This window comes from Pavona decussata, unplaced genomic scaffold (genome assembly GCF_977016875.1).
Source record: "Pavona decussata unplaced genomic scaffold, jaPavDecu1.1 SCAFFOLD_2, whole genome shotgun sequence".
Classification (NCBI taxonomy): Eukaryota; Metazoa; Cnidaria; class Anthozoa; order Scleractinia; family Agariciidae; genus Pavona; species Pavona decussata.
This window is the reverse complement of record NW_028145426.1, coordinates 3,418,773-3,433,101: the sequence shown is the minus strand read 5'-3', so window position 1 is coordinate 3,433,101 and position 14,329 is coordinate 3,418,773. Positions and strand designations below refer to the sequence as shown.

At 38.9% G+C, this 14,329-nt stretch overlaps 1 protein-coding gene across 4 annotated transcripts in view; it reads right to left on the bottom strand.

Annotated features, from left to right (window-relative positions):
- The window catches only part of LOC146490076 (short transient receptor potential channel 4-like), a 34,857-nt gene extending 21,028 nt beyond the window's left edge, over window positions 1-13,829 (bottom strand). Inside the window, exons 1-9 of one of the 4 annotated variants that reach the window (XM_085127681.1) lie at window positions 12,672-13,829; window positions 7,038-7,377; window positions 6,521-6,789; window positions 5,648-5,847; window positions 3,820-4,018; window positions 2,276-2,443; window positions 2,008-2,037; window positions 1,100-1,126; window positions 651-886 (exon numbers count right to left, since the gene is read on the bottom strand). In XM_085127681.1, coding sequence (XP_084983807.1) covers window positions 651-886; window positions 1,100-1,126; window positions 2,008-2,037; window positions 2,276-2,443; window positions 3,820-4,018; window positions 5,648-5,847; window positions 6,521-6,789; window positions 7,038-7,377; window positions 12,672-13,520 — 2,318 coding nt within the window. In that variant the 5' untranslated portion in view covers window positions 13,521-13,829. The other 3 variants (XM_085127747.1, XM_085127816.1, XM_085127881.1) reach the window with 3 other exon arrangements.
- Window positions 13,830-14,329: the final 500 nt, after the last annotated feature.

The following is a 14,329-nucleotide window of genomic DNA, read 5'->3' as shown; positions in this document are numbered from 1 at the left end:
AAGTAGATGCATAAATAGAAAGTGACTTAGTTGGGATCGCGAAAATTACATTTCCCAAAAGTGACTAAGATGGGGTCTATAACTGGCCACAAAATAGACTAAAATGGGGCAGGGGCTCTGAGAGGCCAGCGGCACATACCCAGTAAAACAGAACCCAAGTGCCCCCCCCGGGTCTGTCATACAGCGATGCCCTAGGTCAATCTGGTCTCTCCACACGTTTTGAAAGGAGGGAAGCATTGACACTCAAACTGTTTGATGAGATTACTACAAATCCGCAGCATAAGCTCCACAAGCTTCTCCCAGCTAGAAACAATTGCGATTACTCGCTCAGGAACTCGAGTGTGTTCGTTCGCCCCCTTTGTAAGACCGTTCGTTGTAAGAAGAGTTTTGTTACGAGCTTAGCATAAGGTTTATGAACATTTTGGTTAATTTTTAATCTCGAGATATATTTTTAATTCTATTTTATTCACTGTTGTGATTGTTAGTCAAGATCTAATTCAGCCTATGGCTGCAATGTCTGAATAAAGTATCTATTCTATTCTATTGTAACTCCATTCAATATATATGGCCAAAGTTTTACCCAAGAGCATTTGCCAGCCATTTACAGTACATTTATTTTTGTACAAATAAATAGACAATAGGTTACTCACTTTGTCATGCTGTCAAGTTTCTTATTAAGCTCAGACAGTTCTTTCATCTGTCGATCCACCAGTCTCCTCAGAAGATTAATGTTTTCCTGGATATTACTTGGAGCTTTCCCTCTTTTGATGGTGGTATCACTAGTCTCCGCTGCATCATCACGCCCGTCGTTCTTCAACTCGTCTTTTCCAAAATAGCGATGTTTTAGGTATTTGACAACCAGATCTTTCATTGTCTCCAGTCGTCTCTGCACCGGACAAAAATGAAGTCAACAGCATACAATGTAAAATGTGTTACATATGAAACCAGTAATTATAACCTAGCTTACAATTGGTCTCCCTCCCTCCCAGAGGTTTAAGCTATCCACACGTAGAGGTTTGTAGAGGATAAAACGCAAGATACTTTCGGCCTGACCCACATTCGGTATTTTTTTTTTTTACTGTTTCCATGGATAACCTACCTCTTTCCTTAACTTCTCCTCGCCTCTCTGAAAACAAATCAGATAGTATGTAAGAGACTGATTAGCTACAATCGTGTCAGTAAAAATCTTTTCTAAGAATAATTGAGTCCTCAGAAAAGTCCGTCTCAATCTGAAATTTTGAAATGCATTTTACCTGGAATGGTAACGCCCTAAAGCGACGGACAAACATTTCTTTGCCGCTTTAATCAACGCTTAGGATGATATAGTAATCGAATATTGTCAGATCATCACGCACCCTAGCTATGAAAAACAAGAGCAAACAGCAATGTAACTGACACGGAGGACAAACCAATCTCCCATTCATGATCATTTCGAACATTATTTAATGCCCTTAGCTCCCAAGAGTGTCCTGTAGTTCAGTAGTAGAGCATCCGAACTAGTAAGGTCCAGTAAGGTCTTAAGTTCGACTCCTGATAGGAGCACTCGGACTTCCTTTTTCCGAGTATGCCTGCGTCATTCACTGAATAATACATCATTTACATTTTTTTAATGTGTTTACAAGTGGTTTCTCTAACTGATCCTACAAGTTTCTTTGAGAAGGAAGTAATGCTGAAGTTTTGTCACGTTCACCAATTTGTTGTAGAAAATCATTTAGCGAAAAAAAAATTAAAAGAACGTTTTCCATACAAGTGAATAATTTGGAAACAATTGATTCAAAAGTGGGAGCTTTGTTTCCAGGGAAAGTATGTACGGTTATTGCTTGGTCTTTAACTAAGCCAAAATTGTCTTTTCTAAAACCCTTAAGGAGATAAAAATCGTGTATTAATCCGGCTAAGAAGCGGCTTGTTTGTGTGCACAGGACATAGTTACGGTGCGGCATTTGGATATCACCAGAAAATGGCAAGCGTTTTCTAATAACTTAAAATTAGAGCAGACTGTCCACATACCTCCCTGTTGGCTTCTTCTTCGTCCCCTTGCTGTGTAAAATGAGCGCAAATTGCAAACGTAAAGAAAATAATGATCCACTGTTCAACCACACTGAGAAGTCACAATAACTTCGGGTTACTTGGCAGTTCAACGATCAGACACAATTGTTGAAAGGCTAAAGAATTTAATGAAGGGTTGTTTGAACTAGTGCAAAAACACACTACGATGAAAATATGCATTTACTGACTAAGAAAATATTTTGTTGGCATACAAACATCAAATTCCTACCTTGTCACAGCACTTGCATTTCTTTTTTAAGAATCCAAAGGGTTTTACAATCAGAATATACAAGATGTAGTAGAGAATGTTTAATGGCACCGGCATCGTGTTGCCTTTGTCGATCGCCTCTAGCCACATTTGAGCTCTTGAGAACTTCCACTCTACGTCTGCATTTCCCTTTGAACAACAACAACAATAAATGTTTTCAGTGTAGTAGTTTAAAGCTCAGTCGCCAACAGGTCGAGCAGTGTGAGGCAAGTAGGAATTGATTACTACTGTAGGTCCCCCACCCTCCCCGTTTCTTCCTTCCCTTCACTGTACCGGTCCTTTTTCCTTTGGATGCTGGAAGCTGTTCCCTAAGATAGACACATACATGATACCGGATCTGTGGAGTTCGCCTCTTACGTTCCCCAGCCCCTTACGTTGCATCACACCGATCAAGACTGGTCTCAAGCTTCTGCCCATTCAAAGCTGGAATGTCGACAGCTGTACACTGCACAGGAAGTGGCCGTGTAAAGTCCACAACAAATGAAAGGTTCAGACTACAAACAACTCCGGGAATGAGGTTTTTATAAACCCGCCAGTCCAAAATAGGGTGTTGTAGGTCTGCTGAAGTCAAATGATCAATGCTTTGATCTTGTAACCTCGCCAGACATGACAATAACTGATGGTCTTAAATGGAATGCAACGTCGACACTTTAATTAAAAGCTTACAAGCGCCCTTATTAATATTTACAACACTTATGTCCAGAAATGCACCTACTTCGTATAAAACAGAACATTTTGTCGTTTTCATATGACTTCATGTCTAACAGAATTATTTGAGTTTTAGTAAGAATTAAGGTTAGGGGACACCTTGTGATGTCTATCATACAGTTCATGAATCTTATTAGCGTGCATTTCTGGACATATCTCCTTCATCGTAGTATGAAAATCAAATAGATATTAAGTACACCATGAAAATTCTCGGACAAAAAGAGACATCCAGACAAGTAACTGCAAGGTCGTGGGTTCGATTGCTGCTGGAGGCTCGGAAATTTTTTTCCGAGAATTTTCAACGTGTACTTAATATTGTAGCGTTAGGAGATTGCCTGTGGGTATCCCCCCTAAATAACTATTGTACGTCACGTGACCGATGGTGCAAGAGCCATGTGCTCGTTTGAGTTGTCAGAACTGTGTATCTCGTAGACTTTTAACGCCGTGTTTACTGTGGAATTATGGCGTTACAATATCTATTTCATCTTCCTCAAATAGCCACGTATATAGTAAGTGATATCAAAAGTAAGTGAATTCTTATGTCTTGGCCTATTCATATTTAGGTCATAGGTTCGACTCCTGTTGAGAGAACTCGGATTTTCTTTGTGCAAGTATGTCCGTGTTACTTACTGAAAAAATTCGCCTCTCATTATCCGATGCCAGTTACCTTTTGTTTGTTTGTAAATTCTATTTCAGCATTAATTCAGTCTTCGAAATGCGATAAAGAACGTTCAAAGAACGATTTCAAATTTCACAGAGTCAAGATTTGTGAATAAATAGTGCATTTTTACTCTCACCATGATTCTATCGAAGGAGTTGTTCATCATGGCGATCAACATGTTTAGACCAACAATCACCATGCAGATCACATAAACTGCAAAAAACAGTCTGCCAAATGTAGCTGTAAGGTGAAAATCAGGATCTTTCACGGTTATTTTCTCTTGTTCAACTAGGCCAAGTAGCAACCAAAAGAGACCAATGAACGCGTTGATATGACTGCAAAGGAGAAAATAAAATGTTGGCTTTGGGGAAGTCTCAGTTTAACGTTGCTACTGAACTGACTGATTGTTAGAGTAATAATTAAGTTTTCCCGTTTGCAAAAATACTAAATAAACAGACATTTACACCTCCGGCCTCCAGTTGTGCTTAAGTGAGAATGAAATGTTTCACAAAGGAAATATTTACTTGCAAATAGGATTTTTATGTCTCTTCTTCCAAGTTCCCTGTGGGCTGGGACTTGGGGTGGCAGGTATTCACATTTCAGCCGATGCCCTTTAGGAGTCTTATGCTGGCCATGTGACCAGGCATCCAAGTGAGTGTTACTTTATTTTATCTTGACGGTGGTTAAAGACACGCTTTTTATCCCTCCTCCTCCCCTGGTCCCAGCCACTCCCCTTTTATTTCTTATCGGTTTGTATTATAGTTATGGCGTTTTCAGTGCCCTCACCTTTACTGGGCCAAACTTTGTATCAAGGATTTGATTGAAAAATATTTTAAAATAAATTCGGCTATGGGATTTTACCCATAGCCATTTACTCCAGTCATTGAATGTGGTATTTTGCCCAGTAAACATAGCTCAGGCGAGGCAGCATCTTGGGGTTGTGCTAATTATTTGTAAGGGAGAAAAGGCATAAACGGCCCATGCCTACAGGGAATTTCAGGATCAGCATGCTGTGGTATTAAGGCTGGACTCAAACTAAGTTGAGTTTTCAGAACTGTTAACATTGCTGGGATAAAACGGCATAAATCTTTTAATCAAAGGCCTTGTGAGGCACTGACTTATGAGAAGGAATTGTTTGTTTATTATAATTTTTTCTTGAAAGCGCCTGGACAGGGCTGTTGGTAAATTAAGCTTTATGCCCAGCTATCGCGTTGGTGATTGGAAGGTAGGGGGATCGATTCCCAGTGATAGCACATGACTATTCATGAAGATGCGTAGCGTGGAAACGAGTTACAGTAGGTATGGGGAAATTAGGGTGGGTGGTTCGATCCTTCCATCCCAAATAAACTTTGATTGGTGATTCCGATGACCAGTTAAGACTTGAGAAATAACAACACTACTTCAAAACAGCGAGTGCACATACTTAATGGCGGCCTTCGCATCTGAGAATATAGCAGCTCGCCTCGCAAAAAAAGGACGTTTTGTCACGAGCTTTATCCGGTTAAAGTTTTTTAGGTCAGCCAATCATTTGTAAGCACATATCATTGCAATAGCTTTTTATATTGTAGAACTCCAATAGAACTCCTTTTCCTACTTTCTCCACCTAATCGGGAATAAGCATGCAGTCATATTTGAAAACATTTATGTCCAGCACAATTTAAGAACAAGTATTTATCATCACATACGTAGAATCTATTTGTTAATTTGCGTCACCATAATCATAGTAACGCCTAGTGGAGGTATGATAAAAGTTGTTGTATTTTAGTTTGTGTAATTTCTTGGTTTCAAAACATCTTTAGGAAACAATGCCATTTCAGAAATTTTGCAGCCAGAAGTATAAGGTTTACAACCATGATGTAAGCACTAGGACACATGATCATGCTTGTGCACGCATGTGTACACAACTTTTGGCTTCATTAACTGTCGCACCATGAGTTGAGTTTAGACTGCTTACATTCACTCACTTGGCATAAGGATGGTCCTGTTGATAGTGAGACATGTTCTGCGCTTTTAGTTCAATCTGTGAGGCGACGTAGTAGGAGTACACCTTGACCATACCAGTGGCGAACGAGATATAAAGCAGAAGGAAGATAACAAGAAATCGCCAAACATCTTTTAGCATCTTGTACAGCGAAAGCTGTAAGGGACCCAGTGAGGAGTCTATCTGTAAAATGTTGGTAAAGATAAAGTTACGAGAGTCTGGCAATATATAGAGTGCAGCCAGGGTGGGAACCTCTCATGACTGCCTGGAATAATAATACCTAACGGTGCGTATTTTTCTTGGACACAATTCTTGAAAGCAAGAGCGGAGCCTAATCACAGCTGTTATTAAGGCGCCATCCCGTAGAAGATTGTCTGGGGACCCTGGCAGAATGATATATCGAGCAGCTGAGTGTAAAACAGGCGGGTTATTTCGGTAGAAACTAGCACTAACCATGGAATGCAAGAATAGCAGAAATATCATAAAAATTGTGCTAGTGTGTTCAGCAAAGTTATTCGGTGCACAAACTCACTGCTTTCTAACAAAAGTAGGGCCGAAGGAAGTGGAATTTTATTTGCAATGGAATAAATGTGATGGTATATTTTTTTTTTATAAAAGATTTATTTATTTATTTTATTTATTTATTTATTCATTTATTCATTTATTCATTTATTCATTTATTTATCCATTTACATTTTCTACGCTCAGAACATAAACGTTACATATCCAAAAAAACAAAAAACAAAAAGAAAAACAAAAGAAAAAGAAAAAGAAACATCGCTTTAGGTTCAAAAGGTATCAATTTTCCCGCCTCGCAAACAGCCAGAAACTTTCTTGGTGTTGCACATCTTCTTACCTGGAAGATATGCGTCAGATGAAAGAAGGCCATCACGGTCGCACTTGCGTATATGACATCAGCCACAACAAAATCCGGTTCCTGTGGTTTCCATTTTCCAATGCGGGCCCATGACAACAACCATACTAGGTAGGCCAACAAAAATGTAATTATGATCACCGTGTCCACGACATTCCACCATTTTGACATGTAATTATAAACGCCCTGTCTCCAGGCCTCCAGGAATTCCTGCACGAGGAGGCCGATCACAAAAGCAATTACCACGTAGTCTGGAATAGAAATCAAGACAATAAGGTATTTCAGAATGATTTCAGTATTTCTTCATTGGTTGTGATTAATTTTTTGAGTCGACCTTTTTTTGTGTGTGCGGGGGGGGGGGGGGGGGAATTTTGGATCAATCGAGAAATTCGAAATAGCTGTCACAGACCTCAGCCGGAGCAAAAACAGACGAAATGAAAACAATTTTCAAGTACGAACTTAATTAGAAAGATTCCTATGGAAGAATCATGTGACTTACCGATGTACACCAGTCCAGTCTTAGTTGTTGCAAAATCCTGCTCAAATGAGGTTGCTATTACAAGTGAAAGGAACACAAGGTACCACGTTGTGTGATTGATAAACTTGCAGTAGGGATGTTCATATAACTTATACTTCCACCAGTTTTCGTCATCTCTTTCGCAAGTACGACATTTTCCTGCCAGTCGAAGAGGAATGTAAATCCAGCTTGTTATTATGACAATGAAGAGCTGGATGAATGACAAGGCGATTTTGGGTGCTCGTCTCATATTCTGCCAGTGCGGCCACTTGAAGTAAACTATCTCATTAAGAATATACTGGCATTTGGGACTCGCCACAAACTGCAAATTGGGAGCAGACAAAATGAACGAAATGAATGCAGCAGTTACTCTTATCTCAAAACAATAATTTTACAAATGTGTCACTCATTAGGCTCCACAAGAACGAGTTACGGAGAAACGAGTCACGGGAAATACTATGCGGTCAAAAAATGGAAAACGAGAACGTGAAAAATTAAAATATAAAATTAAGTTATAGAAAACAAATAACGAGAAAATCGAGGTGGAAAAATGGCAAATACATTCATGCTTTAATCTCTCAGTCATTTTCTATTATCTAAAAATGTGATAATTATTATCAGCCGGCATATTTCCAAAATTAATTGGAGTAAGTATTATTGCATGTTAATAATCTCCCTTAGTTTCCGTCTCGTCATTGAAAGTTCGGCTGTGGAACCACATCAATATCTAAAAACACTTGTGCAGTTGATTTTGAAAACGTTTGCACTTTGCAGGTTACTATAAGCCAAAATATTAATTGTTTATCATATTTTCTAGTCATAACATGAACGACAATACTGTCAGCTATGACGCACCTTCACACTAGCGCCGAACACTCACGACTTTCCAAGAATTTAAATATGTTTGCTCTTCTTGTGACAACTTATCAATCATTGAGAGCCTGAGAAAACTGACCTGCGTGCAGATACGTCTAACGTCCGAGCTTATCTGATCGCCGTTCTATATCGTCCAGATTTCAAAAATCTTGTTTCATGTTTATCTTTCTTTACGCCTGAGCATTGAAAGTTGCTGTGACGTCTACAACAATTTTTACAAACACTTGTGCAGTTGGTATTGACAACCCTTGCACTTTGCAGGTCGCTATAATCCAGTATTATTGCATGTTTACATTTCTCCCTTAGTTTCCTTCTCGTCATTGAAAGTTCGGCTGTGGAACCACATCAATATCTACAAACACGAACGATCTCATTTTCCGTATAGTATTTCCTGTGACTCGTTTCTCCCTTGTCTCACTGGTGGAACAATGGAAACTTGCAAAGGAAGCGCACCAGTGTATAGCTATATTATCTACGGATATGTCAAAGGCATTTGACTCACTTCACCCACCACTCATGCTTAACAAATTAAGAGCCTATGGTTTTGCAGAAAACACCGTAAATCTTCTACGCTCTTATCTCTCCAACCGACAAAACAGAATTAGACTGGGATCACTAGCAAGTTCTTGGCAAGTGGTAAACAGAGGATGCCCACAAGGATCTGCGTTAAGACCACATCTTTGGAACATCTTCCAGAACGACCTGGCTTACGAAATTAATTTGAACCTCTCTACGTATGCAGATGACCATCAGATTTACGAAGCAGAAAGGATCTCGCAAACGTAAAGTCATCACTTAGCAGGAATGCAGAAAAAGCATCTAATTGGTATGAAGACAACATGCTAAAGGGTAACTATAGTAAATATAGAACCATGACAATGCAGAACAAAAGAGGGATAACAAATCCGACCATGAGTATTCACAGCAGCGAAATCAATTCGACAGAGAAGCTAAACCTTTTAGGAGTGACGATAGATAGTAAACCAAACTTTAACCATCAAAAAGCAAGCCAAAGGATTGGGGTCCTTATGAGACTAAAAAACCTGATACCAACAGAAGCCAAGCTGCAGCTATATTAAGCTGCTATCTTACCACACCTTACTTATTGCCACCTTACCTGGCACTTCTGCAAGGCAAGCGATAGGAGAGAGCTTGAGCGCATAAAAGAAAGAGGACTCAGGGCAGTTTTAAAGGACAAACATTCTAGCTACGAGAGATTACTGGCAAAAGCGGACATACTCGTTACACAACAGACGATTACAGGACATTGCCATCTTCATGTATAAGATTAAGCATGAATTACTGCCACAGAGACTTTGTAATCTTTTCCAATTAGACAGTGGCTCGTATTACTTAAGGGCCCATTAAAGTATCTTTTGATGCCGTCGCTAGGGAAAAATCAATTTGCTATAACTCTGCACGTGTATGTTTCAATTGGACCAAATTTGGGCAATACCCATAAAGGGCAAATATGGTCCAGTTCATGACGTCATCGGACCACGCCCAATGTCACGTGACCAGGAACAGAAAAATGCATATTATTTAAATGGCTTAAACCTTTTTTCCGCATTTTCTGTACAATAAGAATTCAAAAGCCGTTTTGAAGAAATTTAAGCATACGTTTTGGTTTATAATGAAAATTAAAGAAATGAGAATGGAAATTGTGCTTCTTTGACCACTCTTTTCCGCATATTTTTTTTGTTTTTCATTTTGTCGCAAAACTCACGCTTGAATTCCGAGAAAATATGATGTTCTTTGGAATTGTTTTTAAATCCAGCAACTACAATTATCTCTCGAGGAGAAAAATTCTTTTTTCGCGGCACCAGAAGTGGTGAGCGAATTTTCAGCGGCCTGGTGCCTAAGCATTGTTGGCCAGGCTGCTCCACCGCTTGTCCCTTCCCAGTTAGCACCTTGGCCGCGCTTTGTTCGCTGTGAGTACGCAATAATTTTTGCCACCCTTCGAATCGTGGACGGTAGCTGAGCTGTTATTCGAATGGTGGCCGCAAGTCAGATAAAAGCCGTCGAACTGGATGTGCAATGATCACTTATCTCCACGTCGAACTACTTCAGTTCTCGGCTTCTTGCACGCTCCAGTCGGCGATCCTTTTTACGAACGGTCCAATCCGAGACCGAGAGTCCCGAGAATTTTGTGGTAATCTTTGAAATATTGCTCATTGACAAGGAATGAAAGAGCAACGAGTTCACGTATTGCGGATCTTGGACGAGTTGTGGCTTTAACGACAGGAATGCTACTCTTCAAGTTGACTTTTTTACCCACATCGACTACACTCGAACTCTTCAACTGTGGTTTGTTTTACCGAACAAAATTCGAATTCAGTTTCCTTTTTCACAGTCACAGTGTTGTAGACTACTTAAATTACTGTTAACTAGGTTCTCAAGCGCGGTTGATGTTGTAAGGAGAAGTTGTCCATCACAAGTTTCGAGCTCACCATTATCAGTCAGGTTTTCCATCGAGTGGTTAGCATTTTTGATGTAAGAATGAAATTCTTGAGCTATAGCTGCTTTCAAAGATAATTTGCAAGCCTTCTTGCTCACCGTCTGCTGCTCCATGCCGTCTTGGGAGAGTGGTTACAATTTAGTGGCCTCGATAGCTTCGTTTATTTGTGTTATATCTGAACAGTGGAGTTTCTCAGGTTCGGAAGGGCAGTTCACGGACACAGGTTCACAGGGTCGCACAGTTTTATCGCAAAAGACGTCAGGGTGTTTCGGAGCGGTCAAAAAGGCCGCGGATACAGAGTTTTCTTTGAAGTTTGCAGGTGATGATAGCGCAATACTAATTTCAGTTTGTGTCTCCGCATCTTTGAGATTTCGATTCTCAACCTGACACTGGAAATCTTGTGCTGTCACCTTTTCGAGATTTCCCCATCCACAAAGTGCAGCCATCGCTGCGGCTTTTTGTTTATGTCCATACGTGGATGACATTTTCAAGCAAAACACTCAAGTTTCAAAAATAAAGGCACGACTCACATGTTGTAACCGTAAAGCAGGAAATTAATCAATCTTATGTAAACGAAAAGTTTTTCTCGTGTTTGTTGCAACGAAGTAAAAAAATAGGAACCGGCGACTTGAATCGGCAATGGCCGGCGCCCAAAAAAGCGCGCGCGAAAAAATTTTGGCTGACCGGAAGTGAAATTGCACTTGGGTAGCAACCGTGTAGCCTAGCAACGAGATACTTCAATGGGCCCTTAAGGAAACGAGAACTCGTTCAACCTCGATTCTCTTCGGTGACATATGGAAAACACTCACTTCGTTACTTAGGGCCTAAACTGTGGAATGATCTCACTCCTAGAATGAGATATCAACCCTCTCTGAAGCAATTTAAAAGACTCAAACGTAATCAGGACCTTACTGCCCTAGCTTCAAATGTTAGTAACTGTCGAGGCTGCAACCTATGCCGAGAATGACTGTCGTTTACATGCGTTTTACAATTGGTGTATGAAATTTTTAATATTTTAAAAAGGTTTACAGTGTAAAATTCAATATATTGTAGTTCTTTCTTTTTTAGCTAGAGTTAAAATAAGCTATTTAGTTAGGTGTCCACTATTAGAAGAGGGGACTTTTCCCCTCAACTACATTCCTTTTGTGACACAATAATAAAGTTAAATAATAATAATAATAACAATAATAATAATAATAATAATAATAATAATAATAATATTTTCTAATACCATAATAATATATTTTCTAATCAAAACATAAAAAAAAAAATTTCCATCACACGAGCGCCGAGCACTCACGACTTTCCAAGAATTAAATATTTACTCTTCTTTTACAACATATCAATCATTGAGATGCCAAGAAAGCTATTAACCCGTTTAAAAGTTCTTTCTCTACCGAAACGATCAAAGCCGTTCAAACATCCCTGTTTCAAAATGCAAAACGGGTAGCGATGCGATAATCTTAATAAAAAAAATCACTGTCATCAATATTTAGTTTTCTTGGCTGGTCAACTTCGACTAGATACAGTTGTATTCCTATAAAGTTATTCTGAAGCAACTTTTTATCAAAAAAATGTTCCCATGCCATTATTTGTTCACAAAATCAAAATTTGATACTCGGCACTGGATAACAAGGCGCAGAAAAATTTAGTACACTTTTCACGGACTTTGAAAAGCTCTCGCGTCGCTCTTAATCATTTGCCCAAAGAAATTTTTACAGCAATCTATAGACCATCCTTCTAACATTCAACCACCTGAAGCTTAATCGATTTGAAGGTTTCGCACATGGTAAAAATTAATTTTATTCACGAAGTACTTTTACTGCAGTGAATTGTATGCGTTCGAAATTAAATTATTTCGCATAAACAGAATGACGCAATATTTCCCAAAATCATTCCAACAGATATTTAAAGATTGTAAAAAAACGATTTGAGTGTTTTAAAAGCGGTAGAATGATTTGTTTTCGCACGCGAGGTTCTCAAACTCGTGTAATATTTTAGCGCCTCAAATGACGATTTTCGTTATTTGCATTTTTCTTTGAAATAAAAGGATATTTCACCAAAAAAACTACACAGTGATTTTAGTTATATCCTAGCCTATCTGATATAAAAATATGAAAGAAATCGAATTTTTGACCCTTGCCACGATATGTTTGATTTTTACGGACAGCCGCTCTTAAAAGAATTAATATATGGCTTTTGGTTTTTTCCCTTTTCACCCTTATATATAAGACTTGTTTGCTATAGTTGGGAGGTCAGAAATCATAAAATAAAACACAAACCCGCTTTCTTTGTTTGTCAGCAGCAATCTTGAGTAGGCTCAGACTCTGGTTGAAATCTTCGGGTCTCTTCCGTAGCAAACATCCAGTTCCTTTCACGTCCATTATCACGTGCAGTTGTTCCAAATTGCTTTCTTCAACAACATCAGCGGCAAATTTCTCATATTCCTCTGCTCGCTTTGTGTACTCATCTCTGCTGTAGTGATGCTCATACGAAGCAATTTTCTCCAGAAGATGTGCATCATGGAGGGCAGCTTCTATTACGTCTTCCAACTTACTTTCTTTTGCCGTTGTTTCGTCTTTCTCAGCATTAGCTGTTTCGTTTTTGGGGTTGTTTCGCCACAACCACTCCAAGCTAATGTACAGTGGGTCGGTTAAAATTTTGATCGATTCTTGCTCCTCTTGGTTTTGAATTTCCAGTGGTAGCTGTTCAGACTGTTCATCCTCACGGCAGTTACTACAACTTTTGCACCCACTAGTACAATTTAGTTGACTCCTTAGTTTACCCCACAAGCTCTTGACAAGGCCTGCTTCCTTCAGACGCTCGTTTTCAGCTACGGATTGACACACCTTGTTTAGATTCTGAAGCGTTTTCACGCCTTTACCTTCGACTATTAGCTTCCAAACATCACCAGCGTCTTTCCTTTCGAGCGCTTTCAAAAGTTTCTGCCTGTCGTTGTCTTTTGTTGCTGTGTCCGCTGTGTCAGTCGAACTCTTGATCAGCGACAGATGCTTCATCACTTCTTCTTTGGTTCCATTCCTTACTGAACCGAGAAACTCTGAATAAATGTCAAGACCACTTTTCTCTTCTTGTTTCTGGTCTTGGCTTGTGAAGACCTTCTCAGGCTCCATCCTTTTGTCCACAGTGAGTTGAGAACGCTAAGATTCAATATTTACAGTGTCCAGACGTCATAATGTGCCGAATCAGTTTATTAAAAGTAAGTTTTTATCGGATTACATCCACCAGTCAGTTTACTCAGAAACCCTAACCCTAACCCCGGCTAATCAAATTTCGTGTCGTTGTTAACTCAAACGGCCGTTGTTAGTAGTTAGAAAAATGGTGAGTGCGGCTCACAGTAATTTTTCAGACTATTTTTTGTTTTGTCTTCCCTCGGCTCGCCTCGGTTAGACAACAAAAAACAATCCGCACTCACCGTTTTTCTAACAACCCTCGCTTTTTGTGAGCCTTACATATCTAAGTTTTTTTAATCAAATAATCCAGTGAACCCAAGAGTTGAATTTGTTCACAAAGGAAAATTTTTATGAAAATTTTTCATTTTGTGAATTAAAATTGTGAACACTCTGATTGGTGACTTTTTTTAGACTTACTCGTAACGCGTACCGTTAATAATTAATGACATTTCCTTTCATCAATTTACATTTGAAAGAAGAGTCTTAAAGAAATAAAATCTTATAATAAAATGAATGAATTAAAAAAAATCAAAAAATACAAAGAGGCTTAAAGAAATAAAATCATATGATAAATTGGAACAAGAAAATAAATGAACATATTTAAAAAAATGCTTAAGGAAAAAGATTTACAAAAAATTTAATGATTATATGGCTCGAATGGCCAAAGCAACAATAGCTGATAAACCCAAAACAAAATTTGTTTTCGTGGATGATAAAAAACCAAAGAAAACCAACCCAAAACAATTTTT